The 23,816-nt window shown below is 39.9% G+C and overlaps 2 protein-coding genes across 2 annotated transcripts; one reads left to right on the forward strand and one right to left on the reverse strand.

Moving 5' to 3' along the window:
* Positions 1 to 6,094, forward strand: LOC134826864 (SCO-spondin-like). Its single transcript, XM_063839368.1, has 9 exons — positions 1 to 181; positions 652 to 822; positions 3,324 to 3,629; positions 3,805 to 3,972; positions 4,138 to 4,443; positions 4,619 to 4,786; positions 4,952 to 5,257; positions 5,433 to 5,600; positions 5,766 to 6,094. The coding sequence occupies exons 1-9, from the start codon at positions 1 to 3 to the stop codon at positions 6,092 to 6,094; spliced, it is 2,103 nt and encodes a 700-aa protein (XP_063695438.1).
* Positions 6,095 to 6,605: 511 nt separating this feature from the next.
* Positions 6,606 to 19,609, reverse strand: LOC134826866 (SCO-spondin-like). The gene is made up of 14 exons (XM_063839369.1): positions 19,198 to 19,609; positions 18,549 to 18,719; positions 18,091 to 18,261; positions 13,540 to 13,710; positions 12,899 to 13,069; positions 10,086 to 10,391; positions 9,743 to 9,910; positions 9,272 to 9,577; positions 8,929 to 9,096; positions 8,458 to 8,763; positions 8,115 to 8,282; positions 7,639 to 7,944; positions 7,296 to 7,463; positions 6,606 to 6,934 (listed from the first exon to the last, which is right to left on the reverse strand). Exons 1-14 carry the CDS (start codon positions 19,595 to 19,597, stop codon positions 6,606 to 6,608), a joined length of 3,309 nt encoding a protein of 1,102 aa, XP_063695439.1. The 5' UTR covers positions 19,598 to 19,609.
* Between the last annotated feature and the right edge of the window lie 4,207 nt (positions 19,610 to 23,816).

Here is a 23,816-nt window from a genome sequence, read left to right on the forward strand (position 1 = left end):
ATGTTAACAGTTGACGGTGGATGGACTGACTTTGGAGAGTGGTCGGTCTGTTCTGCTGATTGTGGAGGAGGTTCTCAAAGCAGGAGTAAGACCTGTACAAACCCAAGTCCAGCGAACGGAGGACAAGAGTGCGAGGGGGAAGATGAGGAGTCGAGGACTTGCAACCCTGAACTCTGTCCAGGTCAGAGTACTTTTTATGTAACCAGCCATATATTTTAAAATAGTTTGAGTAGTAGGCGGTGGCATATTAGATGCACAAACTGATTATGAGGACGTTTCGAAACAATATTAAGAGAATAAATCAAAAGGATGTGTTTTTAAACGTTAGGTATTATGTCTTTTATGGTACAAAACGATGTTTGTAAATCAAAATAAAAACAGCAAAACCCCGATTTACCGCGGAGTTTGGGGAAAGGAAACAACCACAGCAAATCGGGGTTTGCGGTAAATCGGAGTATTTTGTTCACGTGTTAAGCCCTATTTAGGGGAAAGAAATATCCGCGGTAAATCGGGGTTTGCGGTAAATTGGGGCGCAGTAAATCGGAGTTTTACTGTACTTAACGTAAACCCGCGATTTACTTTTTTGATTTTTCCTTGCCGTACAACAAATAACAGTGGCTTTTAAATTCACAAATAAGGATATGTTAGCAGTTGACGGTGGATGGAGTGACTTTGGAGAGTGGTCGGTCTGTTCTGCTGATTGTGGAGGAGGTTCTCAAAGCAGGAGTAAGACCTGTACAAACCCAAGTCCAGCGAACGGAGGACAAGAATGCGAGGGGGAAAATGAGGAGACGAGGACTTGCAACCCTGAACCCTGCCATGGTGAGATTGCTTTTTATGTAACCAGCCATATTTTAAGGCAGCTTGAGCAGTTGAAGGTAGCATATTAAATGCATATACTGATTATGAAGACCTTTTGAAAAAAAAAATTAGTGAACAAATCAAAAGGATGTGTTTTTTACACGATGGGTATTATAATGAATTTTATGGTACAAAACAATGTTTGTGAATCAAAATAAAAAACTTTCAAATTAACATTAAATTAATAAATCAAGTGGAATAAGTTATTTTACATTTGAGGTTATTAATGAACTGTTAAAAACGTTGTCGGACAGGAATTAAACATATAATAATTTATTTATTTTTATTTATTATCAAACATGTCAATCTTACAAATGTCAACAATCCTAAAATAATTTAGAACCTAAACGTGATCCTTTGTAAGATTATATGTCCCAAAAGTCAAATTGACTTGTACTCAAGTATAAAGTCGAACAATTTACTCCAATAACCACGGTTACTAGCAAGTTCTCTCAAATGAAGAATATCATCATACGACTCCAGCAAGATGAAACGCTTCCAGAGGTCAACCTTCAGGTGGTGTAGGAGGTTACGTCTGTGATCCCCGAGTCTACCAACTTCACTACACATCTTGACAGCAAAGCACAGCGCAGCTTGAGCTGGTGATCTTTCATCGCTTCTCAGTATGTGTCCTAGCATCTTCCACCTAGATAACTCAGCACGCTCAGACATAGGGGTAGAGTTACTCTGTTTGTATAGGGTATCTTTGGACATCATACTGCGTGGCCAGCTGACATTCATGATCTTTCTGAGGTGGTTACGGTGACATGCATCTAGTTTGTCCAAATACGATTTAGGCATTCCCCAGCAACTAGAGTTATACATGAGGATAGATACTACTTGGGCCTCATAGACCTTCAGCTTCTTCTGTAGGGGGATCTTACTCTGGCACCAGACCTTCTTGAAGTTCTGGAAAGCTACATTGGCTAACATGATTCTTCTGGTGACATCTTTCCTACTTTCTAGCAGAGAACCCAACAACTTGCTACTGCACCATTCTTCATTCATTCTAAGGGGTTATAATAAATAAATAAAAAAAAATATTGTTCTCATCTCTCTCTCTCTCTCTCTCTCTCTCTCTCTCTCTCTCTCTCTCTCTCTCTCTCTCTCTCTCTCTCTCTCTCTCTCTCTCTCTCTCTCTCTCTCTCTCTCTCTCTCTCTCTCTCTCTCTCTCTCTCTCTCTCTCTCTCTCTCTCTCTCTCTCTCTCTCTCTCTCTCTCTCTCTCTCTCTCTCTCTCTCTCTCTCTCTGTCTCTCTCTGTCTCTATCTCTCTGTCTCTGTCTCTCTGTCTCTATCTCTCTGTCTCTCTGTCTCTATCTCTCTGTCTCTCTGTCTCTCTGTCTCTCTCTCTGTCTCTCTGTCTCTCTCTCTCTCTCTCTCTCTCTCTCTCTCTCTCTCTCTCTCTCTCTCTCTCTCTCTCTCTCTCTCTCTCTCTCTCTCTCTCTCTCTCTCTCTCTTTCTCTTTCTCTCTCTCTCTCTCTCTCTCTCTCTCTCTCTCTCTCTCTCTCTCTCTCTCTCTCTCTCTCTCTCTCTCTCTCTCTCTCTCTCTCTCTCTCTCTCTCTCTCTCTCTCTCTCTCTCTCGTGCCAATGTTAATAGCTGACTCTGTGGTATTCCTGTGTTCATTTAATGACACAGATTCCCGCTCCTGTTATACCACTAGCTTTGGAGTCGTCAGTGAAGATCTGCTAGGTGTTTGGTGTGATATCTTCAATCTTACTATATATAAAGCGAGACGATATATATATATGGGTATATGGATCCGTGCCATTTTACTGACACCACGGCATTAACTTTAACGCGACTTTCCGCAAAAACCGTAAAAGATATACAACTGAAACTTTTTTGACTGGGTCAAATGCTTTTATGCTTTTCAAATCAGCATGAAAAAATAAAAAATTGGCCAAGGAATAGGAGTTTTAGAGCCCAAAATTTGGACCCCTAAGTGGTGTCAAAAACGCGAATTAAATAGGTAATAATTATTTTAGTCTCTTGAGTCTTGACACCATTGTAGGGTTATACGGGTTCCTGCTAGTATAGCTAATGGCAGATTTTCTGTCCTGAATAATTATCTGATAAGAAGACATGTACCGAATATTTTCATATTCCTTACAGGTCTTCTTGGGGGATTTTGATGAAAGAAGGGGTCTGCTAATTATTTTACGGATTCAGTCTCAGGTAGAAGGTATGAGTTCATAATAAGATAATGACACCATACTACTTAAGCTTGAATAAATTATCGGAAAGATTTGATCGGGGTGGTGGCATACTGAACATTCGGTTGAAGCATGATCCTCCGACTCGGTGTCTGGCGCCTCAGAGAAAGGTATCAGCTCGAAGTGTTATCGTACAAAGTTATAAATTGGACCGTCGCACATGCCAGCACTATGTAACTATGATAATTTAACTGCTAGAGTGCTACTGTTACTTCTGTTTCTTTTATTGAATTAATTCATCTCGCAGGGTTCAGTCTGGTAGATGAAAATGGTGAAGCCGTCGGCGCTGGAGTTCTAGGGTTATTGCTTAGCAATGGAGGAACAGTTTGTGACGATGATTTCACTGATAACTCAGCTGATGCTATTTGTAAAGAAATGGGATACTTCGGTCAAATGAGCTGGTCATTCGGTTCCAAGTGGGCCATTCAAGCGGGGTTCGAAATAACTCTCGACAACGTTGTCTGTAGCAGTGGTGATTGGAGCTCATGCTCGTTTGCATTCGTTGACGATTGTACTCACGGAGAAGATGTGTTTCTACAATGTGAAGGAGTTGGTGAGTCTATTTTAGTTTCTTGATCATGAACACTTGTTCCCGTTTCATTCTAAGATTTGGTTCAAATTTGCCGGAATCGCTAAGACAAGTCAGGATTCCAAAGATTTGGTTACTGGAGGTCCATGAGTTTTTCATTCATGTATAACAAGAAAATAATAACATCTTTTAAATCTAGTTGCCGGTGGATACACAGACCCAGATTGGTCTGAATGTTCAGCTTTTTGTGGAGAAGGTGAACAAAGCAGAACAAGGACTTGCACTAACCCTGCTCCGGCTAACGGTGGTGCAGATTGTGTTGGGGAAGCGGTTCAGACTCAACCTTGCAAACTCAATGAATGTCCAGGTTAAAGTACCTTTCACACATAAATATAAGTTTCTTTTAGTTTTTAAACTTAAAGACTAAACTTAAAAGCTATTTCAGTTGCTTAAGAAAGTTGATTTTGATTATTGCATGTTGTTAGAATTATTTTTATAAATTCATTTAAAGTAACACTAATCAAACTTTCAGAGTTAAGTCTGGTAGATGAACATGGTGAAGCCGTCGGTGCTGGAGTTCTAGGGTTGCTGCTCAGCAATGGAGGAACAGTTTGTGACGATGATTTCACTGATAACTCAGCTGATGCTATTTGTAAAGAAATGGGATACTTCGGTCAAATGAGCTGGTCATTCGGTTCCAAGTGGGCCATTCAAGCGGGGTTCGAAATAACTCTCGACAACGTTGTCTGTAGCAGTGGTGATTGGAGCTCATGCTCGTTTGCATTCGTTGACGATTGTACTCACGGAGAAGATGTGTTTCTACAATGTGAAGGAGTTGGTGAGTCTATTTTAGTTTCTTGATCATGAATACTTGTTCCCGTTTCATTCTAAGATTTGGTTCAAATTTGCCGGAATCGCTAAGACAAGTCAGGATTCCAAAGATTTGGTTACTGGAGGTCCATGAGTTTTTCATTCATGTATAACAAGAAAATAATAACATCTTTTAAATCTAGTTGCCGGTGGATACACAGACCCAGATTGGTCTGAATGTTCAGCTTTTTGTGGAGAAGGTGAACAAAGCAGAACAAGGACTTGCACTAACCCTGCTCCGGCTAACGGTGGTGCAGATTGTGTTGGGGAAGCGGTTCAGACTCAACCTTGCAAACTCAATGAATGTCCAGGTTAAAGTACCTTTCACACATAAATATAAGTTTCTTTTAGTTTTTAAACTTAAAGACTAAACTTAAAAGCTATTTCAGTTGCTTAAGAAAGTTGATCTTGATTATTGCATGTTGTTAGAATTATTTTTATAAATTCATTTAAAGTAACACTAATCAAACTTTCAGAGTTAAGTCTGGTAGATGAACATGGTGAAGCCGTCGGTGCTGGAGTTCTAGGGTTGCTGCTCAGCAATGGAGGAACAGTTTGTGACGATGATTTCACTGATAACTCAGCTGATGCTATTTGTAAAGAAATGGGATACTTCGGTCAAATGAGCTGGTCATTCGGTTCCAAGTGGGCCATTCAAGCGGGGTTCGAAATAACTCTCGACAACGTTGTCTGTAGCAGTGGTGATTGGAGCTCATGCTCGTTTGCATTCGTTGACGATTGTACTCACGGAGAAGATGTGTTTCTACAATGTGAAGGAGTTGGTGAGTCTATTTTAGTTTCTTAATCATGAATACATGTTCCCGTTTCATTCTAAGATTTGGTTCAAATTTGCCGGAATCGCTAAGACAAGTCAGGATTCCAAAGATTTGGTTACTGGAGGTCCATGAGTTTTTCATTCATGTATAACAAGAAAATAATAACATCTTTTAAATCTAGTTGCCGGTGGATACACAGACCCAGATTGGTCTGAATGTTCAGCGTTTTGTGGAGAAGGTGAACAAAGCAGAACAAGGACTTGCACTAACCCTGCTCCAGCTAACGGTGGTGCAGATTGTGTTGGTGAAGCGGTTCAGACTCAACCTTGCAAACTCAATGAATGTCCAGGTTAAAGTACCTTTCACACATAAATATAAGTTTCTTTTAGTTTTTAAACTTAAAGACTAAACTTAAAAGCTATTTCAGTTGCTTAAGAAAGTTGATCTTGATTATTGCATGTTGTTAGAATTATTTTTATAAATTCATTTAAAGTAACACTAATCAAACTTTCAGAGTTAAGTCTGGTAGATGAAAATGGTGAAGCCGTCGGTGCTGGAGTTCTAGGATTGCTGCTCAGCAATGGAGGAACAGTTTGTGACGATGATTTCACTGATAACTCAGCTGATGCTATTTGTAAAGAAATGGGATACTTCGGTCAAATGAGCTGGTCATTCGGTTCCAAGTGGGCCATTCAAGCGGGGTTCGAAATAACTCTCGACAACGTTGTCTGTAGCAGTGGTGATTGGAGCTCATGCTCGTTTGCATTCGCTGACGATTGTACTCACGGAGAAGATGTGTTTCTACAATGTGAAGGAGTTGGTGAGTCTGTTTTAGTTTCTTGATCATGAATACATGTTCCCGTTTCATTCTAAGATTTGGTTCAAATTTGCCGGAATCGCTAAGACAAGTCAGGATTCCAAAGATTTGGTTACTGGAGGTCCATGAGTTTTTCATTCATGTATAACAAGAAAATAATAACATCTTTTAAATCTAGTTAGTGGCTCAGTTGGTTAATCTGCCTGGCATTGTTTGAGGTACCAGGTTCGATTCCCGACTCTGTCACTAGCCGTGGGGTGAGCGTCGTCGACGCTCAGCTAAGGATCCTGAGTGGTCTATGCAGCCCCCCGGTCCACTCAGCCAAATACTCGAGAAATCGGGTGTGAGGGTTAAATGAGGAGCTGCCCATTGCAGCAAAGTCTCGGACGAAGAAAGTATGGTACACACTACCTTAACCGTCACTGGCCTAATGTATAATTGAATCCTTCGGCTTCCTGTAATTGGCTGGTTACACACTTGTGTAACAATGTGGCTGTTGGAATGTCCGAAGTAAAATAAGTGTTGAGATAAAAAAAATCAAGAAACTAAAATAGACTCACCAACTCCTTCACATTGTAGAAACACATCTTCTCCGTGAGTACAATCGTCAACGAATGCAAACGAGCATGAGCTCCAATCACCACTGCTACAGACAACGTTGTCGAGAGTTATTTCGAACCCCGCTTGAATGGCCCACTTGGAACCGAATGACCAGCTCATTTGACCGAAGTATCCCATTTCTTTACAAATAGCATCAGCTGAGTTATCAGTGAAATCATCGTCACAAACTGTTCCTCCATTGCTGAGCAGCAACCCTAGAACTCCAGCACCGACGGCTTCACCATTTTCATCTACCAGACTTAACTCTGCAAGTTTGATTAGTGTTACTTTAAATGAATTTATAAAAATAATTCTAACAACATGCAATAATCAAGATCAACTTTCTTAAGCAACTGAAATAGCTTTTAAGGGGAGATACACCAAAAACGTTTTTGCTCCGAACATCGATTTTATTTTATATTATGGTTTAATAGATAAAAAGAATAAGATTGCACACCTTCAAAATTTTCTAAAAATATTCCCTTATCGAGAAAAAAAATATTTTTCTTTTTCGAAAATTTTTAAAATTTGGAGAATTAAAAAACGTTTTTGGTGTATCTCCCCTGTTTAGTCTTTAAGTTTAAAAACTAAAAGAAACTTATATTTATGTGTGAAAGGTACTTTAACCTGGACATTCATTGAGTTTGCAAGGTTGAGTCTGAACCGCTTCCCCAACACAATCTGCACCACCGTTAGCCGGAGCAGGGTTAGTGCAAGTCCTTGTTCTGCTTTGTTCACCTTCTCCACAAAAAGCTGAACATTCAGACCAATCTGGGTCTGTGTATCCACCGGCAACTAGATTTAAAAGATGTTATTATTTTCTTGTTATACATGAATGAAAAACTCATGGACCTCCAGTAACCAAATCTTTGGAATCCTGACTTGTCTTAGCGATTCCGGCAAATTTGAACCAAATCTTAGAATGAAACGGGAACATGTATTCATGATCAAGAAACTAAAACAGACTCACCAACTCCTTCACATTGTAGAAACACATCTTCTCCGTGAGTACAATCGTCAGCGAATGCAAACGAGCATGAGCTCCAATCACCACTGCTACAGACAACGTTGTCGAGAGTTATTTCGAACCCCGCTTGAATGGCCCACTTGGAACCGAATGACCAGCTCATTTGACCGAAGTATCCCATTTCTTTACAAATAGCATCAGCTGAGTTATCAGTGAAATCATCGTCACAAACTGTTCCTCCATTGCTGAGCAGCAATCCTAGAACTCCAGCACCGACGGCTTCACCATTTTCATCTACCAGACTTAACTCTGAAAGTTTGATTAGTGTTACTTTAAATGAATTTATAAAAATAATTCTAACAACATGCAATAATCAAGATCAACTTTCTTAAGCAACTGAAATAGTCTGTAACTGTACTTTAGTCTTTAAGTTTAAAAACTAAAAGAAACTTATATTTATGTGTGAAAGGTACTTTAACCTGGACATTCATTGAGTTTGCAAGGTTGAGTCTGAACCGCTTCACCAACACAATCTGCACCACCGTTAGCTGGAGCAGGGTTAGTGCAAGTCCTTGTTCTGCTTTGTTCACCTTCTCCACAAAACGCTGAACATTCAGACCAATCTGGGTCTGTGTATCCACCGGCAACTAGATTTAAAAGATGTTATTATTTTCTTGTTATACATGAATGAAAAACTCATGGACCTCCAGTAACCAAATCTTTGGAATCCTGACTTGTCTTAGCGATTCCGGCAAATTTGAACCAAATCTTAGAATGAAACGGGAACATGTATTCATGATTAAGAAACTAAAATAGACTCACCAACTCCTTCACATTGTAGAAACACATCTTCTCCGTGAGTACAATCGTCAACGAATGCAAACGAGCATGAGCTCCAATCACCACTGCTACAGACAACGTTGTCGAGAGTTATTTCGAACCCCGCTTGAATGGCCCACTTGGAACCGAATGACCAGCTCATTTGACCGAAGTATCCCATTTCTTTACAAATAGCATCAGCTGAGTTATCAGTGAAATCATCGTCACAAACTGTTCCTCCATTGCTGAGCAGCAACCCTAGAACTCCAGCACCGACGGCTTCACCATGTTCATCTACCAGACTTAACTCTGAAAGTTTGATTAGTGTTACTTTAAATGAATTTATAAAAATAATTCTAACAACATGCAATAATCAAGATCAACTTTCTTAAGCAACTGAAATAGCTTTTAAGTTTAGTCTTTAAGTTTAAAAACTAAAAGAAACTTATATTTATGTGTGAAAGGTACTTTAACCTGGACATTCATTGAGTTTGCAAGGTTGAGTCTGAACCGCTTCCCCAACACAATCTGCACCACCGTTAGCCGGAGCAGGGTTAGTGCAAGTCCTTGTTCTGCTTTGTTCACCTTCTCCACAAAAAGCTGAACATTCAGACCAATCTGGGTCTGTGTATCCACCGGCAACTAGATTTAAAAGATGTTATTATTTTCTTGTTATACATGAATGAAAAACTCATGGACCTCCAGTAACCAAATCTTTGGAATCCTGACTTGTCTTAGCGATTCCGGCAAATTTGAACCAAATCTTAGAATGAAACGGGAACAAGTATTCATGATCAAGAAACTAAAATAGACTCACCAACTCCTTCACATTGTAGAAACACATCTTCTCCGTGAGTACAATCGTCAACGAATGCAAACGAGCATGAGCTCCAATCACCACTGCTACAGACAACGTTGTCGAGAGTTATTTCGAACCCCGCTTGAATGGCCCACTTGGAACCGAATGACCAGCTCATTTGACCGAAGTATCCCATTTCTTTACAAATAGCATCAGCTGAGTTATCAGTGAAATCATCGTCACAAACTGTTCCTCCATTGCTGAGCAGCAACCCTAGAACTCCAGCACCGACGGCTTCACCATGTTCATCTACCAGACTTAACTCTGAAAGTTTGATTAGTGTTACTTTAAATGAATTTATAAAAATAATTCTAACAACATGCAATAATCAAAATCAACTTTCTTAAGCAACTGAAATAGCTTTTAAGTTTAGTCTTTAAGTTTAAAAACTAAAAGAAACTTATATTTATGTGTGAAAGGTACTTTAACCTGGACATTCATTGAGTTTGCAAGGTTGAGTCTGAACCGCTTCCCCAACACAATCTGCACCACCGTTAGCCGGAGCAGGGTTAGTGCAAGTCCTTGTTCTGCTTTGTTCACCTTCTCCACAAAAAGCTGAACATTCAGACCAATCTGGGTCTGTGTATCCACCGGCAACTAGATTTAAAAGATGTTATTATTTTCTTGTTATACATGAATGAAAAACTCATGGACCTCCAGTAACCAAATCTTTGGAATCCTGACTTGTCTTAGCGATTCCGGCAAATTTGAACCAAATCTTAGAATGAAACGGGAACAAGTGTTCATGATCAAGAAACTAAAATAGACTCACCAACTCCTTCACATTGTAGAAACACATCTTCTCCGTGAGTACAATCGTCAACGAATGCAAACGAGCATGAGCTCCAATCACCACTGCTACAGACAACGTTGTCGAGAGTTATTTCGAACCCCGCTTGAATGGCCCACTTGGAACCGAATGACCAGCTCATTTGACCGAAGTATCCCATTTCTTTACAAATAGCATCAGCTGAGTTATCAGTGAAATCATCGTCACAAACTGTTCCTCCATTGCTAAGCAATAACCCTAGAACTCCAGCGCCGACGGCTTCACCATTTTCATCTACCAGACTGAACCCTGCGAGATGAATTAATTCAATAAAAGAAACAGAAGTAACAGTAGCACTCTAGCAGTTAAATTATCATAGTTACATAGTGCTGGCATGTGCGACGGTCCAATTTATAACTTTGTACGATAACACTTCGAGCTGATACCTTTCTCTGAGGCGCCAGACACCGAGTCGGAGGATCATGCTTCAACCGAATGTTCAGTATGCCACCACCCCGATCAAATCTTTCCGATAATTTATTCAAGCTTAAGTAGTATGGTGTCATTATCTTATTATGAACTCATACCTTCTACCTGAGACTGAATCCGTAAAATAATTAGCAGACCCCTTCTTTCATCAAAATCCCCCAAGAAGACCTGTAAGGAATATGAAAATATTCGGTACATGTCTTCTTATCAGATAATTATTCAGGACAGAAAATCTGCCATTAGCTATACTAGCAGGAACCCGTATAACCCTACAATGGTGTCAAGACTCAAGAGACTAAAATAATTATTACCTATTTAATTCGCGTTTTTGACACCACTTAGGGGTCCAAATTTTGGGCTCTAAAACTCCTATTCCTTGGCCAATTTTTTATTTTTTCATGCTGATTTGAAAAGCATAAAAGCATTTGACCCAGTCAAAAAAGTTTCAGTTGTATATCTTTTACGGTTTTTGCGGAAAGTCGCGTTAAAGTTAATGCCGTGGTGTCAGTAAAATGGCACGGATCCATATACCCATATATATATATCGTCTCGCTTTATATATAGTAAGATTGAAGATATCACACCAAACACCTAGCAGATCTTCACTGACGACTCCAAAGCTAGTGGTATAACAGGAGCGGGAATCTGTGTCATTAAATGAACACAGGAATACCACAGAGTCAGCTATTAACATTGGCACGAGAGAGAGAGAGAGAGAGAGAGAGAGAGAGAGAGAGAGAGAGAGAGAGAGAGAGAGAGAGAGAGAGAGAGAGAGAGAGAGAGAGAGAGAGAGAGAGAGAGAGAGAGAGAGAGAGAGAGAGAGAGAGAAAGAGAAAGAGAGAGAGAGAGAGAGAGAGAGAGAGAGAGAGAGAGAGAGAGAGAGAGAGAGAGAGAGAGAGAGAGAGAGAGAGAGAGAGAGAGAGAGAGAGACAGAGAGACAGAGAGAGAGACAGAGAGACAGAGAGACAGAGAGATAGAGACAGAGAGACAGAGAGATAGAGACAGAGAGACAGAGACAGAGAGATAGAGACAGAGAGAGACAGAGAGAGAGAGAGAGAGAGAGAGAGAGAGAGAGAGAGAGAGAGAGAGAGAGAGAGAGAGAGAGAGAGAGAGAGAGAGAGAGAGAGAGAGAGAGAGAGAGAGAGAGAGAGAGAGAGAGAGAGAGAGAGAGAGAGAGAGAGAGAGAGAGAGAGAGAGAGAGAGAGAGAGAGAGAGAGAGAGAGAGAGAGAGAGAGATGAGAACAATATTTTTTTTTATTTATTTATTATAACCCCTTAGAATGAATGAAGAATGGTGCAGTAGCAAGTTGTTGGGTTCTCTGCTAGAAAGTAGGAAAGATGTCACCAGAAGAATCATGTTAGCCAATGTAGCTTTCCAGAACTTCAAGAAGGTCTGGTGCCAGAGTAAGATCCCCCTACAGAAGAAGCTGAAGGTCTATGAGGCCCAAGTAGTATCTATCCTCATGTATAACTCTAGTTGCTGGGGAATGCCTAAATCGTATTTGGACAAACTAGATGCATGTCACCGTAACCACCTCAGAAAGATCATGAATGTCAGCTGGCCACGCAGTATGATGTCCAAAGATACCCTATACAAACAGAGTAACTCTACCCCTATGTCTGAGCGTGCTGAGTTATCTAGGTGGAAGATGCTAGGACACATACTGAGAAGCGATGAAAGATCACCAGCTCAAGCTGCGCTGTGCTTTGCTGTCAAGATGTGTAGTGAAGTTGGTAGACTCGGGGATCACAGACGTAACCTCCTACACCACCTGAAGGTTGACCTCTGGAAGCGTTTCATCTTGCTGGAGTCGTATGATGATATTCTTCATTTGAGAGAACTTGCTAGTAACCGTGGTTATTGGAGTAAATTGTTCGACTTTATACTTGAGTACAAGTCAATTTGACTTTTGGGACATATAATCTTACAAAGGATCACGTTTAGGTTCTAAATTATTTTAGGATTGTTGACATTTGTAAGATTGACATGTTTGATAATAAATAAAAATAAATAAATTATTATATGTTTAATTCCTGTCCGACAACGTTTTTAACAGTTCATTAATAACCTCAAATGTAAAATAACTTATTCCACTTGATTTATTAATTTAATGTTAATTTGAAAGTTTTTTATTTTGATTCACAAACATTGTTTTGTACCATAAAATTCATTATAATACCCATCGTGTAAAAAACACATCCTTTTGATTTGTTCACTAATTTTTTTTTTCAAAAGGTCTTCATAATCAGTATATGCATTTAATATGCTACCTTCAACTGCTCAAGCTGCCTTAAAATATGGCTGGTTACATAAAAAGCAATCTCACCATGGCAGGGTTCAGGGTTGCAAGTCCTCGTCTCCTCATTTTCCCCCTCGCATTCTTGTCCTCCGTTCGCTGGACTTGGGTTTGTACAGGTCTTACTCCTGCTTTGAGAACCTCCTCCACAATCAGCAGAACAGACCGACCACTCTCCAAAGTCACTCCATCCACCGTCAACTGCTAACATATCCTTATTTGTGAATTTAAAAGCCACTGTTATTTGTTGTACGGCAAGGAAAAATCAAAAAAGTAAATCGCGGGTTTACGTTAAGTACAGTAAAACTCCGATTTACTGCGCCCCAATTTACCGCAAACCCCGATTTACCGCGGATATTTCTTTCCCCTAAATAGGGCTTAACACGTGAACAAAATACTCCGATTTACCGCAAACCCCGATTTGCTGTGGTTGTTTCCTTTCCCCAAACTCCGCGGTAAATCGGGGTTTTGCTGTTTTTATTTTGATTTACAAACATCGTTTTGTACCATAAAAGACATAATACCTAACGTTTAAAAACACATCCTTTTGATTTATTCTCTTAATATTGTTTCGAAACGTCCTCATAATCAGTTTGTGCATCTAATATGCCACCGCCTACTACTCAAACTATTTTAAAATATATGGCTGGTTACATAAAAAGTACTCTGACCTGGACAGAGTTCAGGGTTGCAAGTCCTCGACTCCTCATCTTCCCCCTCGCACTCTTGTCCTCCGTTCGCTGGACTTGGGTTTGTACAGGTCTTACTCCTGCTTTGAGAACCTCCTCCACAATCAGCAGAACAGACCGACCACTCTCCAAAGTCAGTCCATCCACCGTCAACTGTTAACATATCCTTGTTTTAGAATTAAAAAGCCACTGTTATTTGTTGTACGGCAAGGAAAAAAGTAAATCGTGAGTTTACGTTAAGTACAGTAAAACCCCAATTTACTGCGCCCCAATTTACCGCAAACCCCGATTTACTGCGTATATTTCTTCGGTCGAACAGTCGAACTATAAGAACGCCCACCAAGATCCGTATCTACAAGGCTGCTGTTACTACTATTCTGATATATGGAGCTGAAGTCTAGAACACAACAAGGAAGCAGATGAAACGGTTTGAGGTCTTCCATCTGACCTCCCTGAGAAGAATCTTGAAGATAAAGTGGTTCTCCCGTGTGTCAAAAGAAGAAGTTCTTCTGGCATTAAGTCTATTGAAACTTTCATCGGTTCGGCTAGACTAAGGTGGTACGGACATGTTGTCAGAATGCCAGAGACACGGTTTCCCAATTTCTTACTGGATTGGAAACGGCCAAATTTTTGAAAGAGACTGAGAGGACGACCCCGCAAAGTAGGGCATGTCGTGATATCATGGATCGCTTAGGTTCCACCAGGATCTGGTATTCCTCATAATTCTGCGGCCTCTATGGTTCGTCATCTCGCACAACTCTTTAAGAATCTTGTGAGTTTGGCGTGTGAAAATTTGCAGCCTTCCAGACATTGATTGGGTCAACGAGGTGTCGTACGTCACCTCAAGATCGGGTGACAGGGGGCTGACCAGTGATCAGGCCAGAACCCAATTTATTGGGTCTGAGGTCACGTGATTATGAGCCTGAGGTCACATGATTATGACGTCACCAGAGCTTGTTCTCCGAGCTCAAGCTACTTGATCAGGCCTTATATGGAATAATATAGTGTATCGCGTGTAATTGGATCCAATTATAGGAGCTGCGCAATTATCGCAGCATATTGATCTGGTATCATCTTCTGAAACCCAGCATGCAAATTTTTTTCATTAACAAATAATCCTTCTATTTTAAAATCTATGGCCCAGCTGCATGCGCATGCAGCTGGGCCATAGATTTTAAAATAGAAGGATTATTTGTTAATGAAAATCGAAGTGAAAATCATGTAACCCTATGTTTTCGAGGACGCTGAACACGATAAAACTGGTTATAATTATCATACTTCAGGGCAAATTGCTTTAAAATGACTTGAATGTCATATATGTCATTATAACTATAAGCTAACCGACTAGACGCTTAAACTTGAATTCAATCAATGACAGCTCTAAGCAAAGGTGTAGGAAGCGGGGGGGGGGCAGGGGCCATCCCCCCATGGAATCTGGGCAAGGGGCCAAAAAGGGCCAACTTTTTAATTTAGGTTTCTAAAAATTGATGGGAAAAAATTTGTTCCCGAAAATTTTGAAAGTTTTCTTGAAAACTACTTTTGTTCATGTTTCATGCTTTTATGATCATTATAAGCCAAAAATATTTTTTTCGGTTTTCGAAGTTTGATATATGGTTTTGGACTCGAGGGTTCCCCTTTGTAATGCGATCTCGGTTAAGGCAGGCCTCCCCTTCGCAATACGAGCTCGGAAGCGGGAGCTCTGCTTTCAGAGGTACGTATCGAGAATGACTTGGACCGAAAATTTTCTAAGTCAAAATTTTGCAAAGTTTTTCTGGAAACTACTTTTGTTCATGTTTCATGCTATTGCTAGTGCTACCCTGATCATTCTGAGCCGAAAATATATTTTTCGGTATTTTGAAGTCCGTACCTACATTCGGAAGGATGTGGATGTGATACTGATTGGTTTCACATACTAATTATAAAAAACGTGATATTTGGCCCACAGATTTGAAGGAAAATACGCAAATTTGGTCCTCAGATTTAAAGGAAAATGCGCAATTTGACGCGGAGAAATTCAGGCTTTGGCGCGTAAGCGCAAACAAATTTAGGCAAATATATTTAGAATTTGGAGCTAAGCAATCTAAAACTGGATGTAGGAGAGACTGATTTAGCTAAAGACATTACCAAGACTCTCGCACCAGTCAAGACTGTAACTGAGTTTTTGTGTAAAAGAGACAGCATGCTCGCTCAAGCAAAAGTGGTTATTAAGTTTATTGACAGTTAGCTCGGGGAAATGGGTCAAACTTAATCCTTGTCATGCCCACCTGCAGTAGGTTCCACCAGGATCACTTGTAACGTTCATTAGTATAGTAGTATAGTGACATTCGAAAACCACGAACTTTCGTTATCGAACTTTAGTACGTAAATCGTCCGATAGTTAGTGAGAAGAGGAGCAATTGGTTTACAATTATAGCTCAAAGCTATCAAGATAAGCCCGAAGTGATTCGACTTCGAATGAAATCTACTGGAAATCCATTCATCACGGCCGTGAATCAAAATAGGATTTCCATCGTGGGAATAGGTACAAAGGTATGGAACTATGATCATTATGAGAAACCCCGGCACCGGTCATATCCGGAGGTTTTTACATTTACGAGCCGACTAGCTCCTAGACAGCTATTGACAGCCTGACAGGGTGGCTCACTTAAATTTGAACTGTGACACGTCCAAATTCCACGTTAAATTGGGGTTTTAATGTAGTAACCAGATTCATTATGAATAACATTTATGTCATGATAATCAATATGACCATCAGATGGTTAGGTTAGCGTGTAAAAAATATGCAATAAATTGTTGGTATGGTGACCAGCCTCACAGAGCTAGCTCTATGAGGCTGGTCAACAAACCAGCAGGACAATAAGAAAATGTAAATCATGCCCCGTCGATAGGTCTCAGCTATTTTAACATAAGTGGAAATATTCTCCTTAGCATCACGAGGCTATTGTTAACAAATAGGCTTAAAATTGTGTGTAACAGAATAAATATAATATAACTGGATGAACGACGAACGTATGTATAAACGCTTTACACCACTTTATATTTGCCGTACGGATGCCAAATATGGATCGCTTCCCCTGGTTTAAAGTTCTGACTGAAGATTGATGGAATTTTCAACTAAAACGATAAATGAGGAAGGAATTTAAACAGGCAACTAAGACTTTGCTTCATGGGTCATGTGCTGACATGCACCCTGTTAGCGTTCACGACTTCACGTGCACCCTCTCAGTTTCTCATTTGCAGATCTCATGCAGATGCAGCAGAGGTGCCGACCAGAGTAACAGGTGACTGTTAGAACAGTGATTATTGAACGTATGATAGATAACAACCGATACTACAGCGGTGGATTCAAATTCCGCCTGGTCAAACCCGGGGTGGACCATTTACATTAAGCGTCCCATCGGCTCCTGACACATGGTAGAACCTGGTAAGCTCGGGAAATTGGGTCAAACTTAACCCTAATTGTCATGTCCTCCTGTAGGTTTTACCTTATGAATTTATAAAATTCACTAGTGTAGTTATAGTATGGTGACACTTGAAAGCCACGAACTTTAGTTGCTCAAAGCTATCAAGATTAGGGTTGCCAACCGGTATTATCGGCGATAATTCCCCAAAAATTATTATTGATTATCGCGAAAATTTTCGAGAATTATCGCGATAATCAACAAATTTTTATTATGGTAAAATGGCCAACATTTAACATATTTTTCGAATCTATTTCTCAGTTTGTAAAGTTAAACTTAAAACCCAGTGCTAATGCTAGCATAATTTTCAGTGTGATGGTATGTGTGAATGAATTTGTGGCAGTGAAAATTGAAATGTTGCATTAAATCGGATCTAGTAGGTAACTTAGAGGTTGTATGGTCAGACGTAGTTAGTGTTGTTTGTTGAAGCACGGAAAGGAACTCAAACTGCAACGAGACTACGAAACCCGTTGGAGCTGGCTGTGCAGTATATGTTGGAGAGATATGACCGGATAACTGATGTAGTGCACGGAATTTTAGATGACTTGGAGCTAGGCAATCTAAAACTGGATGCAGGAGAGACTGACTTAGCTAAAGACATTACCAAGACTCTCGCACCGTTCAAGACTGCAACTGAGTTTTTGTGTGAAAAGAGACAGCATGCTCGCTCAAGCTTGGTAGTGCTTTTCGATATTGGTTGATAATTGATATCCCAATTTACCGCAAACCCCGATTTACCGCGGATATTTCTTTCCCCTAAATACTAATTATAGGGATTAACGTGAACATAAAACTCCGATTTACTGCAAACCCCGATTTGCCATGGTTGTTTCCTTTCCACCAAACTCCGCGGTAAATCGGGGTTTTGCTGTTTTTTATTTTTATTTACAAACATTGTTCTGCACCATAAAAGTCATAATATTCAACGTGTAAAAAACACATCCTTTTGATTTATTCACTTAATATTTTTTGGAAACGTCTTCATAATCAGTATGTGCATCTATAATATCCTACCGCCAACTACTCAAACTACCTTAAAATATATGGCTGGTTACATGAAAAGTACTCTGACCTGGACAGGGTTCAGGGTTGCAAGTCCTCGACTCCTCATTTTCCCCCTCGCATTTTTGTCCTCTGTTCGCTGGCCTTGGGTTTGTACAGGTCTTACTCCTGCTTTGAGAACCTCCTCCACATTTAGCAGAACAGACCGACCACTCTCCAAAGTCACTCCATCCACCGTCAACTGTTAACATATCCTTATTTGTGAATTTAAAAGCCACTGTTATTTGTTGTACGGCAAGGAAAAAAATAAATCGTGGGTTTACGTTAACTTTAAGTACAGTAAAACCCCGATTTACTGCGCCCCAATTTACCGTAAACCCCGATTTACCGCGGATATCTGTTTCCCCTAAATACTTATAGGGCTTAACGTGAAAAAAACTCTGATTTACTGCAAATTCATCTAATATGCTACCGCCAACTACTCAAACTACCTTAAAATATGGCTGGTTACATGAAGAGTACTCTGACCTGGACAGGGTTTAGGGTTGCAAGTCCTCGACTTCTCATTTTCCCCCTCGCATTCTTGTCCTCCGTTCGCTGGACTTGGGTTTGTACAGGTCTTACTCCTGCTTTGAGAACCTCCTCCACATTTAGCAGAACAGACCGACCACTCTCCAAAGTCAGTCCATCCACCGTTAACTGTTAACATATCATTGTTTGTGAATTTAGAAGCCACTGTTATTTGCTGTACGGCAATTGGAAAAAAATAATCGTGGGTTTAAGTTAAGTACAGTAAAACTCCGATTTACTGCGCCCCAATTTACCGCAAACCCCGATTTACCGCGGATATTTCTTCCCCTAAAAGTAAATAGGGCTTAACGTGAACAAAATACTCCGATTTACCGCAAACCCCGATTTGCCGCGGTTGTTTCCTTTCCCCCAAACTCCGCGGTAAATCGGGGTTTTCCTGTTTTTCATTTTGATTTACAAACATTGTTCTGTACCATAACAGTCATAATACTCAACGTGTAAAAAACACATCCTTTTGATTTATTCACTTAGTATTTTTTCGAAACGTCCTATTATAATCAGTATGTGCATTTAATATGCTAGCGCCAACTGCTCGAGCTACCTTAAAATATGGCTGGTTACCTAAAACTAAAGTACTATGACAGACCTGGGCAGGGATCAGGGTTGCAAGTCCTCGATTCCTCATCTTCCCCCTCGCATTCTTTCCCTCCGTTATCAGGACTGGGGTTTGTACAGGTCTTACTCCTGCTTTGAGAACCTCCTCCACATTCAGCAGAACAGACAGACCACTCTCCAAAGTCACTCCATCCACCTTCAACTGTTTTACAAGTGTAGTCACATTTCTTCAAGATCTCCTCCACCTGCGCACACCTCTTCGTCTGCCATTTCCTCAATTTGCCCTCTCCTGTAGCCACACAGTCTTCTATTTCAGATTTGAAGCCACTGGCAAGGCATCTATTAAACGGCTTAACATGTTGCATTTTGCATTTTGCATCCACAACTGTCAAAATGAAAAGAGTAGCTGCGGCTAGCACAAGAGTTCGCATTTTATCAAAGGTTCAGAGAATAATGATACAAATAAATGGTATGTGCATTTTAACTAGCTAATATTAACCCATCATGGAAGAGTGTGCAGCTATGCAAGTGTACACAATGCATTGGTTTAAGAAAAGGAACTGCTTCACAAAGCGTAATCACGCTTCACGTGACTTTAATACTATACACGAGAAGCAGTGTACTCCTTCACCTAAGCTTAGGAAGTCTATCAAGATCAGAGTTTTTACAGCACTAATTGTCGAATCGGTGCTTTTGTACGGTTCTTGGAGACTTTGGCGAAAAGGTTTGAGAAAATGGTTGATGGTTGCTATGCGCGAATGTTAAGAATGGCCCTTAACATCAATCAATATCGAGACCATGTCAGCAACCACAGTCTGTAGTTGTACGATGAACAGACATCCAGAGCTGACACTAAACAAACTAATCTTCTGAAAGCCGAGTCATAGGCATACTAACAGGGGGCGACCTTACTTAAAAATCAGTAGTTCCCACAGTCAGACAACGAATGAGTAAAACATTTCCAACAAAATCTTTATAACATTTTCGGACATCTTCAGTACCTAATAAAGATAAGGGTTAATACTCCAATTTAATTTATATCAAAAAAAGAATTTTTAAAATTAAAGGGTTTTAGGTTAAGGAAATTAAAAGTGAAACGCTCAAAAATGAAATGGAAAGCACTCGGGTATGGGGGGTTGTGAGGCCCCAACTAGAAGAAAAATACTAGTCTCTGCATAAAAGATGAAATAATTTAAGGACCATTATCAATTTCAAAAGTTTTATTTTCAAATAAAAATGGCATACCAAAAGGATCACATGAATTAATACCATACGGTTTCAAAGTTTTGAGTTTTTGTATGAAAAGATGTTCGACCTAAATTGATATTAGTATTACTAGATAACCTAAAAGCAGATACTGGGCTGAAGTCAGTCGATGAGATAGCTAGACTGATGTAGACAGAAAGCTGTAGAGAACTGTTGTCAATGGATCTCGGGAACACTTCCCGCCTTAAGTCAAGTAAGTGTAACACACCGTAACGACTTTACAGTATAATATGTAAGTGTAACATACCGTATAAACGACGACTAATCTCAGACACACCGTGTACCTTATCGGACCTTATTTGGACGGACATTACATGAACGGACATAATTCTGAATGGACATTAATATGAACGCTCGAAGGCATTCAAAACCATCAAAAATCCGAATTTTTTACAATTTTTGACGTTTTTTAATTTCAGCAAATGATTTTTTATCCATTTTTTATACAGTAAGTAAAAATAGCAGTCATTAAGCAGTAAAAATGTTAAAATATGTGTACATGATCAGTGTCTAATATCACATATCATCTTCATTAAATGGGTTTTCGTGCATGAAATAGTCCATGCTTAAACAAGCATCAGTGATTTCTAGCTTTGTGGAAACCTTTTTTTATCAAACTACCCCGGTCCTGCATCATGCATTTCAGTGTCAACTTTTACAAGCCATTCGGCGTGAAGTGGTTTTATCTTAGACAACTTTAGGTTAACCTTAACATCACGTGGAGCTTTCCTAGCACTGTTTCATTACCTCCCCTCAGAAATATAAACTATAAAAACGTCGGACAATGTCCTTGGCAACACGATTTACCGTAATATCTAGAGGCTGGAACAAGTTTGTCATGTTTGCGGGGACTAGCTCATGAACTATGTTGTTGAGTGCCATGATTTCGTTGACTTTTTCCGCCAAGTGACCCTTGAAAACATCATATACTACTACTAGTAGAGTTTTCTGTGCCTCCGGCAGACCAAGGAAAACCTTTCCTTGGTCTTCCCGGCACAATAAAGTTATCATAGTTGTCATATTCTGGGTAAAAAGTTGGAAATGGAAAAATTTTTGAAAAAATTTCAACGGACTTTAACTTGGACGGACATTAATTGAACTGACTTTATTTGAACGGACATTAAGATGAACGCTAGGGCCTCCAGCGTTCAAGTAATGTCCGTCCAAATAAGGTCCGATAAGGTATATCCGCGGTGACTGCCAGATCTCAAAACTGGTTAGAGTTACAATCTACAGACAATACAACCATGGGCGAATGATAAATATTTCAGATTTCTAGCTCAATTTTAACATGGTTTTGGCCAAGGCACCTGAATATGGCGATTTTGGGTTTTTACCGAATTTCGTATAACAGTGCTGGTGCGTATTTTGCACACATTTCTTAAAAACCTCCACATAACTATTTCTTATTCCTGTCATTTTAATACTTCTAACATAACTATATAACAAATAATTTGAGCCTGAAGATGGCGTGGACGCCGAAAATTTGCCTACAGTCCTAACTTCCTCACTTCCTGTTTCATTTGTCCTTGTAGTTGTCTCTTCCAACCGGATAGGCAGATATTATCCAACTATCAGTATTCCTGTCATCTTTGACATTGAATTAGAATATGTTGAACTTGAAATAAACCTGCTGAACGACTTCTGATGAGTCTTATAAATGCCTGAAAAAACAGTAAAGGGGTATACTAGTATTATAATAGGGGGTATAATTATGCCTTATCGGTCATAATTAACACGGACATTAATTTCATGCTGATATTTCCATTAATTTTAGTGTGTCATGTGTCACTGTCCCTACATATGCGTAGATATGTGTGTGGCCGATTACTATATTAGTTTATTAGTAATAGTATACTAAGACAAATATGATCACTCCACAGTCACATTCTAGAGTTCAGAAAAAGAGTAAAACACTTATTAAAAAATCGCCAAACATTTTCACAATGTTTCGGACATTTTTGGGCGGTCATGAGCGTGAATAATTATGTCCGTGAAAATTTTGGTCCGTGAAAAACTTGTCCGTGACAATTATGTCCGATAAGGTAGTATAGGTGGTATGAGGGCATGGTCGTACTTGCCAGCACTATGATTACAAGTGTTATAATATACAATGAACAATATATAATTATAGCGGAGGGAGGGTAGTTAAGCCGTGAGATGTATATACAAAACAAATAGCCGTTATCCAATGGTGATCATAACGAGACAACTCGTCTCTAGTCCCCACTTTAAGTTTAAACAAAGCAACTTTTGCCGTACCTTGTTTTATTTCCCAATAAACATATGCCCATGTTGAGTGTAGACTACTCAAGATAGCCTTTCCAACGTTCTAAGGTTAATTGACGATGTCAATTCATGGCAGCTCGGCGCGGCACAGTAGCGCATTTTGCCGATCTAGCCTGTGAGAAGCCTTATTGAGTGCGTGGCGCGGCACAGTAACGCATCGCGCTACAAGTTCTAAGGTTATCTTGTATCAGTATCACGTGGTGACCCCCACGGTCGCTTCACTGTAGAGTTTCGGTGATACAGGGGGAGTCGCGCACTCATGCGCGGCGGGTCATACAACGTATGACAAAGGTTATCATTGAAAGTTACAATTTCTTACTCTTATAATGCAGGGTGAACTCGCTAGTTAGCGATATACCTTATCGGACCTTATTTTACCGGACATTAAATGATCAACGGACATAATTATGAACGCACATAATTTATAATTTATAATTATGAAGGGACATTAAAATGAACGTTCGAAGGCATTCAAAACCATCAAAAATCCAAATGTTTTCATCTTTTTTTGGTGTTTTTAAAATTATAAAATGTCAGGTCCTGCATTTCAGTGTAAACTTTTACAATATGTGGAGGTAAATAATAACTCCGAAGAAGTGAACGAAGAAGACGAAGATCAAGAAAGCGATCATGCCATGTGTTAAATAACGGGTGATACTCGTAAAATATCTGTTCCATATATTGGACCGTCGACGAGTCCAACTCGGCGCGCGTCCTGGTAGGTTGTAAACCTACAAGGTACATACTACATAGAATTAGATACATGTATGCCGTATGGACATATTAACAGATTGGGTTGGCACTTGGCATCCTCATAATCTGCAATAAACCCAGGCCAGGTCCAGTTTATGTAACAGTTACCGTCTCTGGATTACCTGGGGACCTCAGGCTGACAGTGTTCACTGTTCATGATCACACAAATAGAAGCTGCGGCGGCCGAATGCAAAATGATGCAAAATGATACTGAGAATGAAATAGGATTAGGTCGCTCGCTTTTCCAATTTATTCGCGGCTTACGAATTTTTATCAATTTACAATTTAGGTTTATTACATCGATTACACTCTCTAGAAATCGCTTAGGGTTGCTTTCGGGCC

This window comes from Bolinopsis microptera, chromosome 2 (genome assembly GCF_026151205.1).
Source record: "Bolinopsis microptera isolate Bmic1 chromosome 2, MBARI_Bmic_1.0, whole genome shotgun sequence".
Lineage (NCBI taxonomy): Eukaryota > Metazoa > Ctenophora > Tentaculata > Lobata > Bolinopsidae > Bolinopsis > Bolinopsis microptera.

Coding starts and splice junctions, on each gene's coding strand:
- LOC134826864 (XM_063839368.1), top strand. CDS start 1: ATGTTAACAGTTGACGGTGGATGGACTGACTTTGGAGAGTGGTCGGTC. Junction 3,973..4,137: donor CAAACTCAATGAATGTCCAG/GTTAAAGTACCT, acceptor TCAAACTTTCAG/AGTTAAGTCTGGTAGATGAA. Junction 4,787..4,951: donor CAAACTCAATGAATGTCCAG/GTTAAAGTACCT, acceptor TCAAACTTTCAG/AGTTAAGTCTGGTAGATGAA.
- LOC134826866 (XM_063839369.1), bottom strand. CDS start 19,597: ATGCGAACTCTTGTGCTAGCCGCAGCTACTCTTTTCATTTTGACAGTT. Junction 18,262..18,548: donor CAACCCTAAACCCTGTCCAG/GTCAGAGTACTC, acceptor ATATGTTAACAG/TTGACGGTGGATGGAGTGAC. Junction 7,464..7,638: donor TCTACAATGTGAAGGAGTTG/GTGAGTCTGTTT, acceptor TTTTAAATCTAG/TTGCCGGTGGATACACAGAC.